Raw genomic sequence first — 20,248 nt, 5'->3', positions numbered from 1 at the left:
TAGACGAACACTGAGTAAATAAACAAATGCTACTGATTCGTGATACTGTAATACGCAAGTCGGTCCAGTTCTTGGTAGAAGAACGTGGTCCATAGTTGGTCCTGCTGACCCGTTTGTCAGGTAGACTGCGTGAAAAGTTTTTATTGGTTGTAATTCTGTTTGATTTAAAAACATAAATTACGTGACATGAACTGTGCGCAAGTTACTATCCTTCTCACCAACGAATGAGTTGACGTTCAAAAAATTTTAGCTTGAGGAAAGAGACTTCGCAAAAAATTTTTACGTGCCTATTACTTATGATAGTTACCGTATAACCTGGTAGGTGTCCCAATTGTCTATTTTTACCTAGAGAAATGGGCTGTTGGCCCCTGTTAAATATACTTAAATGTAATTGCGTTGGACTAATTTTCGACGCAAGCTGAACCAAAACTGTTTGGCAAATCTGAAACGATTTACAGCCATTTTTCCTATAGTTAATGACGGAGCTGCAATGCCTGATCTTGCGAATGCTTTATATATCTTCAATGTATTATGTGTTTATGTAGCTATATCGTTAGTAATGCTAATATGAATTTGCGAAAATGAATCACTTACGCGTGGATAAGCTACGAGAATAAACCATGGTGTTCTTCGTTCAACGATCGGCACTCAATGTTACTTGTAGAAAGGGGCAGCACCCCCGAAATTTTACTTTCAGAAACTTCACGTCCGATCTCCAATGACTCAGCCTAACGCCCTGACGCCTAACGCTATTGACAACCATCAGCAATAAAGAAAAAGGTAAATTACACACGATTGGTTTGATAACCATTTTCTATCATTGTTTCGTATTAACCGTTCATAACTTTTCTACTATTTGTCCAGCCGATATTGTACTGCTTACTTGGCACTCTTCAAAGCAACCGGGCCCTTCCCAACACATTATGTTCCTTGGAACCATTCGCATAGCTAAAAATACTTGAAGATTCTGAGGTAACTCATACCGGCTATGGGAATAAACTCAGTTGTACGCTGACACAGTGACCTGTATTGAAGTGTTCGTCTATGTATCAGTGTGTTTGTGTATTACCTAACCTGTTTACCCGTTTCTATCGCTTGAGGGGTCTTCGATAAATATAGTACTGGCTGTATATATATAGTATAGGCTGCCAATCATTCTCGGACTTCGCTGTGCTCAACGACAAATTGAATCCATCGACGAATGAAGTCGAACGGACGATGGTTCCGACATATTTAATAAAGTCGTTCGCACATCAACAAGAGCATCAATAGCAACTGTAGTGATATGTGCGGTGCGGAACATATCTTGTTGACACGCTCAATGAGTGGTGCGCGAAACGCAAGGTCGATCAACGCCTAGCGTATCGTAAGGGCCACTGATAAAAGCTATCGCCGTAAGACACGTTAAGCCATCATCGGTCGTGGCGTGTTATAGATCAGCTGCCGGCTGGCGGCCGCAGCGTCTTTGAGCCGTAATCGAGCGCACCCTGAGGCTCCTCTTTTTTCTCTTTCCATTCAGTGGTGAGGGGTAAAAGAAGTGGTTGTTAAGAACGGCAACGTTGGTGCCGCTAACAACGGCTGCAGCGGTGACGGTAACTGAAATAGGGGAGTCTTCAGCTGCCTACATCTGCCGGATTTTGGATTAAGAACGTCATGCCAGCCACAGGAGACACTTCGACGTTGGCTGTCACTACGCTTGCTGTTGGTAAGTGGCGAAAACTATTAAGGAGTATGTGGCCTTAAGTATATGGCATGTTCGACTGTTGAGAATATATGGGTCCATTATATGTATCCACACAAAGCTTCATTAGAAGAGAGCACTTTTCGAGTTAGATATTCAAAGGTATATCGTTGCTAAGCGCAACAGATAGCTTGTGTTTGAACCATAATAAGCTGTTTAGAAATCGGAGAAAATATAAACATATATACCAACCAACTATGAAAGCTGCCGATATTTACCTAAGTGCCTATTGAAATTCGTGCGTGTAAACACTTGCTTGAAGATATTGCTGAAAGAGCCATAATTTGCCAGTTGGATAACAATGGCTGAAGTGACTTTTGACCGGCAGTGTTTCTAAGTAGAACGCACCCTATATAATAATTTGCGTCGACGTGTGCTCCAGTTTAAGGCTCTCTAATGGCCTAATCGAATCGGTCAGCTGAACTGAGCCCTAGTCTTTCACATAGGCTACGTTCAACTATAATTGCTTTTAAGTACTTTGGTAAAATGTAACATAATCGCAGCCTTTTGCTGGATGGTTAACTGCATCAGAGTCTTTGTCTTTGTTTGTCATTGTTGCTGTCGATATCTGTTTATGTTTAGTTTAGATATCACCAGTGGGCGCCAGTACGGTCAACAAATATGTGAAAGGTATACCAATGTATGCGTTCGAGAATAAATACTATTTGGCATCAAAGCGTATCGGCAAAAGGACGCAACCTAGGCGTTCCTTCTCGTCTGAAGCAACTTATCTAGAAAACCTCTCTTGAATCTGAATGAGCTAGCCTCAAGTGTACTCAAGTTCCTGTTGAAGACTTATCGTGCTAGACGCATGTCGATTTCTAGCAACAATACTATATATATATATATATGTCCGAAATACAATTTAGCTAAATCTTCTCCCACCAAATTCCGTCCGACCCGGTCAACCTATCTATAGGTAGATCTAAAGGTTATTGTAGCCAAATAAAATACCCTGAAGTTCAAGTGACCCTTGTATATTGTGTGTCCGCACAACACAACAAGTAACATCATTGTAAGCGGCTGACAACACACAATATTCCATATGATGGTTAGCTATTGCCGGCGATTTTCCTTATTGGCATTCTGTTTGTTTCCTACCCAGTATTTTCGTCTTTCTCAGCCGGCTGTTGTTATCGTCTGCGATATAAGTTTACATGGACATCATTTTACATAGACCGGGTTTCAAGCGCGTCGCAGACGCAATGATTCTCTGTGATTAAACAAAATTTTACTTGACAATTTGCTATTTCTGATTCGTTGCTCTTGGCTGCCTGTTGATTTAATTTTTAGACTATAACAAACATCCATACCCAGCTGCCTTTTACGTGATAATACCTACTCGTTGCTTTTACGTCTACGATTGATATTGTGACAACAATGACCACAGGGGCATTGTTTGCCTCTCAGTTCTGTTCGCTATTCTCTTAAGTGGAGACATTCGCAGATTTCAATCTAGAAACTCATTCAGTTTCAGCGCACGAAGCAAAGGCGCGTCACGCTTCAGACCGATATATATATATATATATCTATGTTGGAAATCCATAATTACTCGTTTACCAGCATTTTTATTTTTGCATATGAAGATATGACGTAAACAAGATGGACGGATGGTTGCAGGCATTGTGCAGGCATCTAATGGACATGATCGTCGTGCATTTTCTTAATATATAATATCAAAACGTCGACTACGCCTTTTAGAATTATGAAGGCCGTTTATGAAGGATTATAGTAGTGAAATGGAGACTTTCTCTACATATACATATACGGAATTAAACTGACGGATCTCAACCATTTTGAATCTTTGGTTACTGCGGATCTTGTGTAGGTTTAAAACGTTGTATTTCAATAGAATTATAAGATTCATACCGCAGTCTTTATATATTAATTGCATATGACATGTACCAGTACAACAATGTAAAGAACAGAGATTATACAATCCACTACATAGACGCGGCGTTCATTATGTGCGAAACTTTCTGATAGTTTTTCGCTGAAAGAGGCAAAACGTCAGACAGACATCCGAATACAAAAGATCTTAACCGAAACCAAGTTCGATCAATCGGATGTATCCGCGCATACATATATATAGGACGAACCTCGTACATAGGGAAAAACTCAATGAGAGGAGATCGTTCTTTTGTTTTCGTAAGAGCCTCAATGGTTTCGCGTGCGAGCGGCCGTCCATTGAAGTGATGGGGCGGAATGCATGTAGTAATGTAAGTTAGTGTAGTTGCTGATTGCAGAATATGTCCTAGTGAAATAGCCGTTTCAAATATGGGCAAAGAATCGACCCATCCAGCTTGAAACGACCTCTAAGCACAGATTTAAGTTGTCTGCCCCGTTGCATTGCAATAGCGGCAATAGTGACCACCTTGATGAAATTCGCAATGACCTCTTCCCAAAAAGCATTATCGTATTCATAGTATTCAATTTATACTGAAGACGTTTAAATTCTTTATATAGAATTAAATATGTATATAAATGAAAAATTTGAGACAGCTTATTCACCTCTATGGTTGTCTGTAGAAAAATCTGATAGAATCGTCGAACACGTTAGTTATTTTGAAGAGAAATATTTTTTAATCGAACCAAATTAAAGTGAACAGGTGTTCCTTATGCAGGGGCAAATCCGAATCCTAAACGAGGTTGGTATTCAACGATTTTTTATCTTCACCAAGATATAAGCCTGCATACCAGGCGACAGTAGAAAAGAACGCTATGTATTTCCATCAGATATGTTCTACTTTTTAGCTTCGGCTCTAACAATTCTCAACAATCGAAAAGGCATACAGTTTTGACTTCTATCCACTAAGCAAACAAATACGGCTCGATATAAAGTTCATCATTCTAATAGCTCCATGTATTTTATGTTAAATATCATTTTGTTACCATCCAAAAGTCTCCTGTACAGCTAGTGAAGATCAAACAAATAGCGTGCCGCGTATTTCTATTTCAGTCAGCGGAATTGGTGCTTGAAGCCTGCTTGAAAAAAACGCATGAGCTCATAAAAAAAATAATGTTCTAATTGATTTCTCACCGATCATGTATGGCGTAAAAAGCAAATATTTCAATTTTTATGTTTTATATTTACGTTCAACATCGTTTCAAAGCAGCCACCTCAGTGTCTACCTTCGTGCTAATCTTGTGCATGTTCGGCTGGGTAATCTAGAAATAAATAGTCATAACACTAGTGACAGACCTCTGTCGACACGACCAAGTTGCCATAGTGCTTAAATACTATAGAACGGCTTGATTTCTATTCGAAAGGTAATGTTTCAAGTAGAAAATGTACATCGATGTAAAACTCATGTCGCTAATACTCTCCCATGTATTTGATGTAAACAAACCGACCATAGGAAGGCATGGGCTTGCATCGATCCGAGCAGACGAAAGATTACGCATCCGTGTCAATAAACACTAACGACTTCCAGTAAACAGAGAGAGAGAGAGAGAGAGAGAGAAAAAAAAAAGGAGTGCCTACTTCAAATGTTTAGCACGGTACAAGGGCGCAACGATGAACAGAAGAGAACGGACTGGGTGAAATTGCGATCGGGGGCACGATTTTTGATGTAACTACAGCGCAGTCTGGCAAACTTGAGCAATAGCGTCTTGACCACTTTGTGCATTGCAAAACTGTTAGCGATATGGGAGGCAATTGATGACATGCCGGTACTTACTTGTTAACAATATTCGACTTGTTAACCAATGTTGGACAAGGCTACGGTTAAAACTGTGGAAAATTGCCAAGCCAGGACGAACTGTTTGTCGGCGTGGGGTCGTGACCCCCCAAACTGGTGGTAGACTGTGAACACGACGACGAAATGCATTTCATAACGCAAGCAATTATATTTGATTAAAAAATTACGAGACTACCAGTGCTAAGCTGGCGCGGCCATTACTGCCAGCTGATGTACGTTAAGATTAATAGTCTCAGACAGTAACAGCATAATTGCGCCGATGACGTAGCAATTTTGTCTGGTTTTTTACCTGAAATTAACGAACATACATGACATGCTCAAAGGCACATTACCAATGCAAGTTGCTCTACGTATACGCTAAAAGTACGCGGTGGCGGCGGCGGCGGCGATACATCTTCTAATAAGCTATTGAATCGAGTTTTCATTTTATAGCATTTTTATAGCAAATTTTACGGCAAGCCACCCAGTGAGACGCGCGCAGCTTTTCATGTCAATAGAGGATTATCTACCGTGCATTCGCGGGACGTATCAAGGCAGAAAGGTCGCGTCTTCGTTACGATGTAGCTTATGAGCATTCTGTTAGCACCATATAATAACACTGGATAGTGTACCTTATCAAAAGGTCGTTATGCTAACTTAGTTGGAGTTTTTATTTCTAGATTTTTTCGGGGCTAAATAAATCTTGTTACCGAAGTTTTTTGTCACCTGCTAAAGTAGACACGCGCAGCATTCGAAAAGTTCCAGACATAAAAAGGTTCCTGGTGTTACGAGGTGGGAAATCTCGCAGTTGGGTGTAATAAGATAATTTGTGTTACAGATTATATCGTGTAAATTTCACATTGGATGGATTGAGCATTTAACGTGCTTGCTTGCTTTCTTTCTTTCTTTCTGTTAATCCGTAATACTCTAGTGAGATTAGTATTCGTACAAACGTATCGAGAGCGAATCCCTACGATACATTTACCTCAAATACGCCAATGCCAATTACCAAAAATACGTAATTGCCATTGAAGGGCATTTTATCAAACATTTTCACGATACACTGTCTCGACAACGCGTTCGTCGGAAGCTCGCCAAAGACATTGTTCATAAATTTTTTTTTGGGTTTCGAGATAATCCGTGGCTGCGTACGTCACTATAGGACGCCTAATTTTGGCGCCAATGTTTGTGGTTTAAACGTGTTACGTCTGCTGAGGTTCACTGAACGTAAACAGATGTACTGCCAATGTAAATTTTACGGTTTGAATTAAAGTCACTCTAGCTAGTAAGTAGTTCGATAGTTAAGTGCCATGTTTGGCTTGAGTGTGTGGAAGTGAACGAGCAATATCGATTGTCGCGGCGATGAGAGGGACAGGTAATTCAGGCGCTGTGTCCGTTTCTTTGCTAGGATTAACCGATTTGATACTATTTAAGTTCGGGCCTGATTTAGATACCATTACGTTTCACCTGGTAGCATTCGTAAATATAGTATCACGTGTCCTATGCAATAAGTAGATTCTAGATAAGTTCTCTTCGGATGTTAGTCTTCAAAGTGTGTAGCCTTATAAAGGCTTGCACTTATTCATAAAATCTCTCTATTGATTAGAAAGTTTGTGTGGCAGTTGCAACGGCCTCTTTTCCTTCTTTCAGTCTAACTTCGCCATTGTCCTCTGGATTTCTATTTAAAGAAATCAATATATATTCAACGCCTTTTCTTTTAGTTGGCATCTCTTATATGATGCCATCAAAGATTTCAAATATATATATATATATATGGATGGTCAACGAACAATAAAAAAAGAAGAACGTTATAAGGAACTAATATTCTCGTCCACAATGGGGACATCGCTCGGGGTACTCATTGAAACTGAACCGCACAGGGTAGATGTTTGAACTTGCTTTCAGCGTGTGCAGAAACTGTTGGCGTTTTTTGTCTCGCCGTCATGACTCCCAAACACATTCCATATAGGTACGTAAAATATAACGTTCACTGACTACGAGTTCTTGGCAGGTGGCAGCGATCAACGTGTCGTATAAAAAAGCTGTCAAAACTAAATGTCGATGAAGTTATGCGCAGTACTCGAGGCCTCGGTTGGGCTTGGAGATGGAATGCTCCAAGAATTAACCCATTTGTGCTCTCAGTTGCCTGTCGCGAATTGACGCTTAGATTAAGGCTGGTTCGGTTTTTTTATTTAGCTGATATAAATTTGACAAACTGTTATATGGACTTTTTTTTACAACCGCTGGTGGAATCATTTTTTTCTCAAGTATCAATGTTGGGTCCTTTTCGCTTCCACCCTTGTTTGCTGTATTCCTGATTGATTCAAGTGCCGAACAGAGCAGTAAGGCGCGGGCTGGGTTGTCGTCTGCCCTCAAGCCACAGTCTCTGATGGAGCCGACTTGACAGACTGACGCTTGAAAGCTGCCGTGCCTGCTTCGACTTAGGTAAGGATTAGTTCAGGATCAGTTGTCGCGTTGACATGTTAAAAAATTAATTGATTTTTTATCTCTTATTTTGACAAATGGAGCCGGCCGGGGCATTCTTCCGTTGTAATTCATTTTGTCTGTATTTTGATGAAAGTCAGTGTACTTTTTGTTGCTCTTAATGTAACATTACTTTGTTTTTTCCTATTTGTAAGGTATCAATTCGAATTCCATCAGATATTTCACAATGTAGAGAACACAACAAAATATCGAAAAGAAAATATTTATACCCGAAAATTGGTGTTTGGAGTTCTGTCGAAGCATGAGAAACGATTCCACGATCGATTATCAAAACGACATCAAAAAAAATTATAGGGAAACGCTACACACCGAGGTGTCGTTTTAAAGTAGCGTCATCAGGTAGACAGACAAAAACTTGCCAATAACGTACTCCTATTAATTTTCGTGATGATTGAAGGGAGCGATTGTCAATATCACTTGTCTGATACGCGCCGTCTAGCAAACTTTTGGCTCAAAGGCACGTCCACGTTGGTAATGAAATGCAGCTTATCCAGTCAATCTACCACTTGATAATATATAGCCTATTGATGTATGCGGATCTCGTAAGCAATACAACAATCTATTGTAAACGGTCTGTGACCTTCACAGAATAGTGCTAATTGTGCGTGGCGTATTCAACCGAAAAAAAACTACAGCGTTCTCCTACTCCACCAATGATTTCGAATGCTATTGCGTAACAGGCATGATAGCGAACGTGACACGGTTTTAGCCTATCGCTACGTTCTTGGCACTCTGACATGACGAGATGCTTTATTTACAGGAAATACGTTGATTGATGATCATATCGTCCCCTGGAAGATACGTGATTTGCATACTATACCTAATAGAACAGTTACGTATAAAACTGAAAAATAAAGAAGATATAAGCATTAGCGTACAGAGACCGTTGTCAGGATGGTTCAGTGGTGACTTTGTTGCAAAGTACTAAACCTGTGACCACTTTGGTCTAAGGTCGAAACCCGACGTAGACACACTTCGTTTCGTGATAGAAGAAATAGGGCTTTTGAGGCAATGCCTAATGGCAGTATCGAAACATTTGCTATACTCAAAGATGCAGCTTGTGGTCATATAGATCAGAAAATTTTTTCGAAAGTGGACTATGAGCGATGTCTGTGTTTTTGGGATGAAATCTATATTTGAGGGTATCGTCAAATATCTCATTGCGTAGTGGCTTTCGTGAGATATCCGGCCCCAATTAATCTCCATCTCTGTGCTGGCATCTTATCGGCAAGCAGTATCAAGATCGTCCTATGCGACAATTTTGCTAGTAGCCTGTAGCCTTACTATTGCTATATATTATATATACAGCACTGCAACGTACTGAATTTATGCAAGGTTCACCTAGCGGAAAAATAGCTAAATTGTCAGCATCAAATCCATCTAATCCCTAGCCAAATTTAAATAATTCGTTCCGGCTATTGCCGGATGTGTTGTTTCATTGACTAGGATACGTTTGCTTGTATCTACGGTATTATTACGGTAATATTACGGTATAATGATTATTGCTTACAATACAGAAACTGGACAAGTTCATAACTTGCAGGAACTATGATTGGATGCCATTGTGGTTCGGACAAATACGATGACTTCAGCAGTCGAGTTAGAAAAAGAGGTACGTTTACGTGCGCTGAATGTGATGTAAATTAGCAGAAAAGCCCTTCTTCCATGACACGTCCTTGTGCTGAATCCCCGTTTAACCAGTGTTTTAATTAACAGAATCAACAAAACTGAATTTAAGTCGCAATTTGAGTTATTATTAGTCTAACGTCGTCTTCACACAGCTCGCCCCTAGTTAGAAATAGGCCATTGCTACGCAGACTACCGTACTCTTGGAAGTTCTTTGGAGACGCTGCAAATCTTGTCTTTCATTCTGCCATCAGCTTTCTGATGGGCAGACAGCTGACAAAACGTAGCGCTCATTCGGAATCAGAAATGATCCGTTGTTTACTCTTATGACAAATGTCCATTTACGAATGTGGCGGCTTTAAATAAAAGCTAGTGGCTCAATAATGAATCATTCAGTCTTGTTACGTTCTTGATAGATGGGCGTAGGTAATCTTTCTCAGTAGTAGCGGACTGCCTACGCAGAAAGCATACTCTTAAGCAAACGCCCGCCAGCCTGCCAGACAGGAGACAACAGCGCCGATGCCAAAAGCATCCCATAGCAACGAATCAATGGTGCAGCAGGATTTCTCGAGACTCCAGACGAATCTGTTAGCTTTGAAAAACTGCCTAAATTTTCTTTCATATTCACCTTTCGGCCGACGTTTGTATGTAATCTATGATGGTTGCTCATCGTAGTCAGCTTATAGTTTTTTGTTACATGAAACCTTGATTAACTCAAACAGATATTCCACCCATATACGACATGTCTTAGCGTCAATTGAACCTAGTTTAATTTAAGTTTAAGAAAAAAAACACAACATCTTAACTATAGAGCATTTTTACTCATAATTCATATCTACCGTTAGTATGGATTACACCGACCTTAAAGTTTGTCGCTGTTTAGTATAGTAATAATAGTAATCCAAGATGTGTTTCATTAATCAAAGGATCTGCACGTATACAATTTGATTGGTAGACTTTTCTGGTAAAGATTAACTATACGCTCTACATATATTTAATACTATCGAAATGTTACGTCGCAGTTTGGTAATGTTTTTCTGTGCCGTAATATACTGACGCCATCTTGGTCTTCTACCTGCCAGTACAGTTGTAGTAACAGCTATAATCGTAATCTCTCGTAGTGATGTCTTGCCATCTACGTGACTCTTTGGTAATATAATAGTCCACGACCTTTTTGTTAGTGGTCCTTCGGTAAGAAGCTGGCTGGCGTGTTTCGAACAGATATACTATGCACCGATATCTGCACTTCTGGATGACGTAGGTGTGCCGTAAAATCACGTTCCAATATAACTTCTGCGTGAGAAATATGAAGCGAGGGGGTACGTAAATTCATTGCCATGACCTCGATGGTAAGGGGCTCTTACTGTCCTGTTACGGTAATCAAACCTTACAATGTTTATAGGAATTATCCAATGGGACTGGAGTGCTGTTATTTATCCGTTGTTAGCGTCGTTGTGATGTGTACGACCTCCAGATCTATCTACAGATGCCCATTTCCTCTCTACTGCTTGCTAGTATTGGGATTCGAAATCTCCATTCTTCAGCTAGTAACCGAATCTTTTTCTACTTATTTAAGCAACTATAGCATAAGCCAATTGCGCTTGCTTTGATCCTCCACTAACTAAGCAGTGTGGAATGCTATCTGCAACGTACCCATTCGCCGACAAGCAAAAATATGGAAACGACCAAGACAACTGGTTCAAATGGCTTTTGCAATCTCTCCCACACCATCACAGCTCTTGGCAGGTTCCTCACGTCATCGAGCGGCCGCTATGGAGTGGCGAGGGCCATTTAGATCTGTATCGTTTGGTCCGCATACCTTCTAACTGTTCTATGAGTCTGGACAAGTGTAGCTGCAGCAAGAGCCGCGTGAAAACACTGCCGCTGGCGTCCATGTGAGTTTTTGTCGGAATACCCAACACTAGCTCCTCTTCTTTTCCACTGCTTGTAGCGGTAAGCAAACGGAATAGAACAAAGTTTAGCGCTGCATTTTTGCTCGCTAGTGCCACTACACACTTTTAGACATTCTATACGACTGTAGCTATAGTAATCGTAGATAATAAGTGGAAAAATGGGAGAAAGGGCTTGCCGAGTACTGGTGGAACTGGGGGGACGGAGATAGGCTACAATGGTGGAAGTAGAGCCTTGGGGAGCACCAAATCCTCTGACGCACGCCTCAAGGCTGGATATCGCTGGCTGTCAGTAAACCGACTGCAGGTCATATTGGTTTGTCAGCAGCAAAAGTAGCAAGCCTAGTAACGTTGCTGGAGATATGATTTATGCAGCACGTAGTCTATCGATGTTTTGGGTGTCATACAGCATGTCGACAGAGACGCCGCCCAATTCAATGTGACGGGCTCATGCTGTTAGCGTTTGTCGTGTAACATGTTGTACCCTGACGGCCTCAAGCGGTTCTTATCATCGCTGCTAGCCCGAGCTAGCTGTTTTATGAGTATTCATTAATCATCATTACTACAGTTAGATCCGAGAACAAGAGAAACAAGAATCATGTAGACTTAAAGAAGAACGAAGGAAAAAGATAAATCGAAGAAAGAGGAACCGTCTCGCATTTGGCTGTTGTGCGCCGTTTGACGGCAAGAAGCCCAAAATGACTAGGGTAGTGGCAGGTGAATACATGCTTAAAATACAGATGATCTAATTCTAGGAAGGCAAAGTTGGACCACAACAGAGTTCCACAACATATGAAGTTTGTAGTACGTGTTGTGATCAGCTGCTGTGATAATGCCAAAGCGGACATTTTTTCCTTATATGATAACAATATACGTGCACATGTTTAGATCTCTGTTAGTTTTAGTGAATCTGGTAAACTTTCAGCCTGGATAATTTCAATGACGCACTGACACAATTCGATTTTATTCCCCTGTCGCTTGGTTAGCTTTCGACATGTTCTGGCGAGAAATACATATCAAAGTCACGGTTTAATAGAAGCAACGTTAGCACGAGCACGTATAAAATCGATAAGGAAATGCGTATGGTCATAACGTAGAACGAAGGGCAACTAAGTGGAGTTGTGAAACAAAGGAGAAGACAAGGACCAGCTGGATCTCTTTCTAGCTAGATAATCATGATCTAAATATAGGTTCAGTGAAAACGTTACGGTGTCGCTGTAGGCGTTGAGGCTAGGTTACGGTACAATTAAAAACTGACGTTACGGGTATTTGGCTTGATGTCTTCTAATTTGTTTTCAGCCTGCTTCAAGGTTTTCGATACTACATAGGCATCATTGCCTCAGTGGTGTTCTTATGCGGAACAATGCAGCTAGCTTGAATAACCACCAATATAATAATAACTGATTTATATATACCTCTGTGGTTAAAAGGATAACTATATTTTTGACGGTACTCGTGTTTCCTCACCCTAAAATCTCCAAATATAAAATGAGGCTTTCTGTAATGTATTGTAATGGTACTGGGTCCAATAGCCAAAGTTTTACGTACGTCATACGCTTATACGATATGAATAAAGCAGAAGAAAATTGTATTTACGACGTCGTCTAGTTACGAACATTAGTGATTTCTGCCTATTTGTTTTTCAAGCTAATAGCCGGGACCTAACACGCTATCAAAATAAGGTTGTTCTCTGGTATCGAACACTTCGTATTTTCGGCTCATTCAAAATTTTATTTGTTTCATAGAGCTACATTGGAATTGTAGAGCTCAGCTGTAGAATCCGCGTTACAGGAGTGGCATATTTGTAACATACGATTTTGTATGATACCATGACTCACGGTTATCTTGTAATAACGTTCGTCGTGAGACCCAAAGTATACTTGGCTCTATGTGCATTCAAGGGCAACAATTTGCTTTGTTTGTTGTCGACGTCTACCAGGAAAAGTACTCAGTCGAAAGTTGCGGTGTCTCATATTTTGTGTGTATGCAAAATGCTCCAGCCCGTAGCGGTCTATAATCGCGATGATTTTCTCCATAATGTCAAGTTGCCGGGCCCGTAAGGCCATGAATCCATGCATAGATTTGTCGTTGTATTTGCTTTGTTGCAAAAGATCTGTTTAAGCAAACTGAGAAGTTCTAGTTTGATTTGGGTATAGTATGTACGTGTATCTATCACTTGCGTAATTATGTGGGCCATAAGCCGCCCTATGAGGACAGGTCCGATGCACATGGGTTTAACGTAATAAATCATGCCATGTAACAGCTAGAGAAATTCTATCGAACACACTGTCACTTAGTATACTTATAACAGTTGTTCCACGTAACTACCTACCACGCCAACAACTAAAAAAAAAGAAAAACTATTTTTGATTCTCTATTTTGTATCGTAGAATCATTATTATATTAATAGTATTGGCCTGGATACTATGGTTATGAACGGACAGGATAACTCTAGAAGAGAGCCACGAAAAATGACAATGAAGGCTAACCGTCGTAGAAAAAATCGACTCTTGTACTTGTTCGGTTTTTACTGCAGGCACAACGCACCGATGCGTCATGAAAGCTAGCTTAACCGAAATTTCACATGATGTAACTCGTTAGACTGCTAGTAAACAGATAAATTAACATAATAGAGCGGTAAAATATTGCCTCACTCCCAACACAGCCCCTGTGGACGTTAGAGTTGCGTATCAAACAGGTCGAAACGTAACGCTTCACATTTGAATAAGCTGTGACCATAAAATCTATTCAACGGTGGAAAAATAACCGGCACACGACGCCATACGCGTTAAACAAACACACCCTGACCATATTTCTTTAAGCTTACCTTTAAGATCGACCTTATGCTATATGCTAGTAATATTTCAAGTTGTTCTTCTACTCCTATTATTCGTTCAACACCGTTTTAACGTTCGATAATATGACGCAATTCTATGTACCTATGATGTTCCGTCGAAACCCGTTGGGCTTGCTTGAATCTACTATAAATTCTAATCTGGGCAGATGGCGGGCAGACGGTTTCATTGAATTTCTGTAAGAAACCCGCCTGCCAACTTATTTATGCTACCTTACTGGATTACTTAGATGTTTGTGCTCAACAACGTTTAGGCCGTATCGGTCCCAAATGCTTCGTCCCGTTTCTCTTTTAATACGAAAACGGCTAACATATCATGTCCGCCATTGCCGGTCTGAGAGCGTTACCAAAAGCGATAAATTCACTAAAACTGGCCCTAATTATCTATTCCTGTTTAACAAGAATAGCAACATTCGACCAGAATAAGAAATGCTTATTTAATGCAAGACTAAATAGGCCGACACCGTTCTATCACATGGCCAGTCGGGACGTTTTTCAGATAACGCCAAAGAACTCGTTCGCGGGGCTAAGGACCTTTGATTAGCTAGACTGTTACAGTGATTGTGTGAGGTAGGGGATGAGCTGAAGGGACGCAAGTCGTGTACTACCTTCGTCACCCGCATAGGGCTAATTGTTACCAACGAATATTGCCCGCATCAAATACGTCGATATACGAATTCTGGTTAGGTTTACCTATAACACTCACTCTCTTTGTTCCTTGACCTTCGCGTGCTCTTTGTGCTGGTCAGATGTGATAAGCGACAGATCTGTTACAGATTCGATGATCCGGCCACGCTAAGCCGATAACAGGGATTTGACTGTAACTAAAAATTGCTTTTTCCGAAACGAACCTTTCATATAACACTGCAAGTGTTAGCTAGCAAATCGGATTTCTGATCGATAAACTCGTCATCGAATTGGATCAATACACCTCAGCTGGTTCCACGTCTAATTTAAAGTGATCTGATGAGACAGATAAATAAGCCCGTTCTTTCTGTAGAAACGCCGGCAAACAAGCATAAACACGACGATAATAATATTAAGAAACTAATGTGTTGCTACAGGATAGCGTAAATCGTGGGCGACTATTGTTGTATTTTCGATCGTATGGGATGAAGAAGTAAGCGTAACACGCTGACTTTACAACTCTGTCTTCATATTCAGTTACTAGACCGATACCTAAAGCCGACTAGAACGAATCCCTAGCGGTGACCTTATAGATTCTTCGTTGATTCATTACTGTGTATTCATCGGTAACACAAACCCACATCCACGTCCGTATCAAACGGGCATTGGGGTGGCCGCAGAGTAATTTGTGTGTATCGATGATACTCATCGCTACGTAAGAGTAACATGAAGAACCATCTAACTATTATACGTACGTCTTTGCGTTCTCAGTGAGTTTTGCGGTTTCGGACTACATTGCCAATGGATTACAAGGTGACGGCAACGGTCTTTCTTGACGGTCATCATCATGATAATATGTACGAATATATATGGCATTGACAATGCGTTGTAATTGCCATTTTTCGTTGATTTGCCATTTAGCTAAGTGACTCTGCTCTACCGATGGCGGCATCTGGAAACTGTTGTGTTCGTTGGCGGTAACAAAAACTTGACAAATGGGTCTCGTTCCATATTCGCATCGGCTTATTTTACCACTTTCACTAAACGGTAGCAGTTCTAGTCTAGTTCTAGTAGAGGAATGTTTGCCAGTGCATCACCTTTTCCACAAACAACATTAGCCAAATTTCCAAAGCTTCATAAATATTGGTGATAATAATTTTGCTTTTGTTGTTTGATAACAACAGAGTCGAATATTGGTGCTTATCCACTGACGCTACGTTATCCGTCCTTTTTTCCGTTACTAAGTTGCCATTAAGCGCAAAGTGCCAGAACAAATTAAACGGATCAAGGCGTTAGAGCAGCCGTCGCAATCTGTGGCGGGAGGTAGGAAAAAGCTCGTTTCACGAACACAAATCGTTGATAGCGCTTACCAAAAAATTGGGGAGCTGCAGCGAGGCAGAGTGCTGTAAACGAAATTGCTATGAAAGCTATCCACTCCCACGAACAAGTAGCTCATGTCGTAACGGTGACTAATGACAATCGCTAATAGGGGGAAGGCAGCAAATCTGGCGATCTGGGTGGGGCCCAACACTGTAAGCTGTGCTCAGTTCATTGGATCGGGGCAGAATTAGCAGGATGTATTTGAAATGACAGAAGCCATTTTTACCGATGTAAGTCAACAAAAGGAGGCAGCATATTCGCGAAATAACTTTAGTCCGATGTAAGGTGGATAGAGTCTGTTGGGCCGGCAGTGCGAAAGAACCAAGCGAGGGACACTGGGTATCGAGAATTTTCTAGCAGAAAGAAGAATAGAAGCAGATCCATCTATTATTGATAGTTGTCAATTTGTGTTAGTAGCTTGTATGAAGATTATTGTGAAACTAAACTGCCTCCGTTGATTCTACTTCTGCTGTCTAACGCATGTCGATACGATCAGGATTTCCAGTTAGATAGTCTTGTTCGTCCGTGTTTCGTTGCCTGATTGCAGAAGTGCATAGTCAATAGAACTTTATTACTCTGTACAGGTACTCACTTCTGCGACTGGCGCTATTTCCGGCATAGACCAATGATGGCATGGCAGCAGAATCTGCTGTAGAAGTCTAATGTGTACAAGTGGTACTGAGTCAACAAGAAATACCTATTTCATCAAAATGGTTATACTGTGCAGTATTATTCGATGTTGGTTAGCAAAAACTGAATATTCTTCACAAGGCGTTAATACATGTATACACTACAGAGTGTGGAATAAGGTCTATCTGAGCCTATATTACACCATATATACTGCGTAGATACCCGCACTGAAAACACAAATCTCCATGACCTTTATTGCTTACGACAGCAATAGCAACTTCAATAGTTTGCGGATATACTAATTATCCGTGAATTTCGAGAGAGCGGTCGACAGACCCTCCCAAACCTACAAAGCAGGCCTATACCATAATATCGACAAATAATCGACAGGTAACTTTTGAGCTCTATTCATATATCGACTTTTTATGGGGCAGAAGTCTGTCTTATAATTACATGAACAAATGGATTGGTCAGCTAAATTACATGGCAACTGAAGGACCAGCATAGAGTGTACTGTCGCCTGGGGCTAGCTAGTCTGGTTTATTGGAGACTCATAGGTAATAGCTGACAGTTTCGTAGTGGAGTAAGTTATGAAAGCTATATATAAGAGAATTATAGCAATAGACACGCTATAGACAAGATGATAACAACGTCTTTGGCGCCATTGCTTACGGTTTGCCACAAATGTCAGTGTCCTCAGTCTCAGAAATACGATCAAAACCTCTACACTCGCCTGGCATAACATATGATGATTCTAAACGTAAAACGTACACGCTTCCTCGTAGAATTCGCCACTGTCTTCTTTAATAGCAGTTCTGCACGTACGTTTATTCGAGTATCGCAATAACGAAATGATAGATGCGGTGCCGTACAGGTGTACATGCAATCTGCCGGAGCCAATACGCCTTCATTCGTCAGCAGGAGTATGAATCTTCTTATATTGTGGAATATTTTTATCGAACAAACAAATAAGTATTACGGGCTTTACAAACGCTGAGCGTGTATCCATGCTAAATCATATACACCGTCTAAAGACCCATAGGCTTTAGCAAGTTAGCTAAGCCATATCGCTAACTTGCTAAAGACGTCTCTTTATCTTATCTTGGCTATTTCGAGTCATTAAACGTTAGTTCGGACAACTGACCGGTTTTGTTAGCATGTAGCGATCTGTTTTTCTATGGTCGGATTCGAATCTGGACCATCTCACGTGTCCCTACGTGAGTCCCTCTCACGTGACTTAGAAGGCAAGAATAACAGAGCAATTCTAATAATAATAGTCAATAAATGAACATTTAAAAGGAAGACTATGGAAAATATCGCTGTTTTTGTAACAGCGGCATTCCCTAAAGGAGTTACTATATCTATTGTGGATTTTTCAACTCAAATTCTGTATTCTCTTTGGAGCTGACAGATGGAATCCTTCTATATAGCACAAAGGGCGCCAAACTCGTTCGCCTACCTTAATAATTGCTTGTTCTATAGATTGGCACTAATCTACACCGTCATCTCGTGCGCTGCATCCTAAACGACTTATGGTCTAACCTAGCTTTTAGGCGTACGGATATTCCGTGGATAATCTGTCACAGCACATTGTCCATATAGACTTATACATGTAGTATAGTCGATACCGCATATATGTTTCGAAAAATCGGTCCACTTTATTTTTAAAAGCATCAGTAACGGAATTGTGAGTAGATTTCATGTTAGTACGACTGTCAGCATGTCTACGTATAAGTTTCGTTGTTTACCTGTTTCTTGCCGTAGCCGAGAATACTAAAAAGTGAAGATGCTGTTGATGATCGCGATGATGACGTTGGCGATCTAGAAAATAATCAGGGCTCACTTCTTCCGATTTTGATAACGGTAAAAGGTCGCCGCCACGAATCTAGATCACAACTGCTATTTTTTCTCGTTGCGGGGCGCAAATGTTTCACGCTAAGATTAGAAGCTCATCTTTGTCAGTCAATATAGAACAATTACGGACAAAGCAAGAACTAACGAAACACTGCAATTCAGAGCGAAAAAATATTTTAAAAAAATAAGAAAAAGATATATCTTTTACTAACTTCTTCGATTATTATATTTCAGCCATAAAGTTAATGAATATATACCCTCTCACTGTTGTATATACCCTTTTTTAAATACGAGAGTTTACTCTTTTACATAACAAACCCTCGGAAACAATGTCGTTTTACGGCAGAAAATCGTAACTCTTCATCTTGCTTATGACGTGTTAAAAACGCTTATATCTAGATATTTGCTAAAGATATTTACTTGAACTATAAGCTAATATTAAGTAGTACCTATTTACGAACAACCGCTCCACTCTGTCCATGCAGGAACAACCATGATTTGGTCAGGCGGTAGGAAAACAATCTGAATTATCGGACGCACCTACATCCGCTTGACAATCGTACTAGCTTCGCAGCTGACCAGCCCGTGTGGCGAATTTTTCGTGAAGGAAAATTTCGCCCAGATAATAACTCAGTAATGTTACGACGATATCAGTTAGGTGCTAACAGTCTGGAGAAGGTCTCACTGGTTCCGTGCCTCCCGCACTTTATGATGGTAGAATTCGTGTGATCGTGGCTCTCAGTAGTTAATTTATCAGAAGATGAGGTCTCAGCGCTAGCGTCAAACGATGTTACCATATTCTAGAACGGCCAATGGGCGAACGTGTTATTCTATGAATAATCTATAATTTAATAGTTACTTGTGTAGTTCTACCTTGGACATCAAGTAGCAGCTGACAGAGCAGTTAACTTGAAGTTCTTTGCACAATATCTGATTGAGTTACGCAACGTCGCCTCTATTCGATTCTACTATATAGTTAATACTTACGACTTTTCTAAGGATTCTGGTTCTACCTAACTTGAAGTTCTTTCTAAATGCATCAAATTCAGAGGATGCGGAGAAGGCCATTCTGATAACACAGTAAAAAAACCGCTAGACAGTAGCCCATACACAGTGATAATTTAGTCACATGTTCGCTACTTCTGCTGCGTAACGTATCACCTAGACGTCTGTTCTCGTATTGGGTCAATGAAAATAACTGGATTGTAAATTGGCATCGAAGCGGCAGTAACTAGTCTCAAGTAGGCCCAATGTACCGCAAAAATAGCTAAACATAAGTGTGAAAATAAAGTATAGTAGTGACGGTTTTATGCGCTCGTAAAACCGGAATGACGATCATCATCTAAAATAGCCACAACTTATCTAATCTAAGCCATCTGCATCTTGGAGTCATAAATATGTCCGCTTAATTCGACGGTCCAAGAGCCAATAGCCAGTTACT

General features: G+C 40.5%; 1 protein-coding gene and 1 long non-coding RNA gene across 5 annotated transcripts in view; both read left to right on the top strand.

Annotated features, from left to right (window-relative positions):
- Positions 1–1,541: 1,541 nt before the first annotated feature.
- LOC111267996 (uncharacterized) overlaps positions 1,542–20,248 on the top strand; it is a 33,552-nt gene continuing 14,845 nt past the window's right edge. Inside the window, exons 1-2 of one of the 3 annotated variants that reach the window (XM_022846642.2) lie at positions 1,542–1,705; positions 9,470–9,538. In XM_022846642.2, the coding sequence (XP_022702377.1) occupies positions 1,654–1,705; positions 9,470–9,538 (121 nt within the window). In that variant the 5' untranslated portion in view covers positions 1,542–1,653. The remainder of the gene's footprint in view (positions 1,706–9,469; positions 9,539–20,248) is intronic. The other 2 variants (XM_022846644.2, XM_086971530.1) reach the window with 2 other exon arrangements.
- LOC111268003 (uncharacterized) lies at positions 11,441–13,822 on the top strand. 2 transcript variants are annotated; one of them, XR_002684961.2, is made up of 2 exons: positions 11,441–11,505; positions 12,449–13,822. It is a non-coding gene; the product is annotated as an uncharacterized LOC111268003 (long non-coding RNA). The 2 variants fall into 2 exon arrangements; XR_002684962.2 differs by lacking the exon at positions 11,441–11,505 and adding an exon at positions 11,512–12,179.

This window comes from Varroa jacobsoni, unplaced genomic scaffold (assembly GCF_002532875.2).
Source record: "Varroa jacobsoni isolate VJ856 unplaced genomic scaffold, vjacob_1.0 scaffold_1247, whole genome shotgun sequence".
NCBI lineage: Eukaryota > Metazoa > Arthropoda > Arachnida > Mesostigmata > Varroidae > Varroa > Varroa jacobsoni.
Note: the sequence above shows the minus strand (reverse complement) of the source record. Positions and strands in the feature narration are given on the sequence as shown.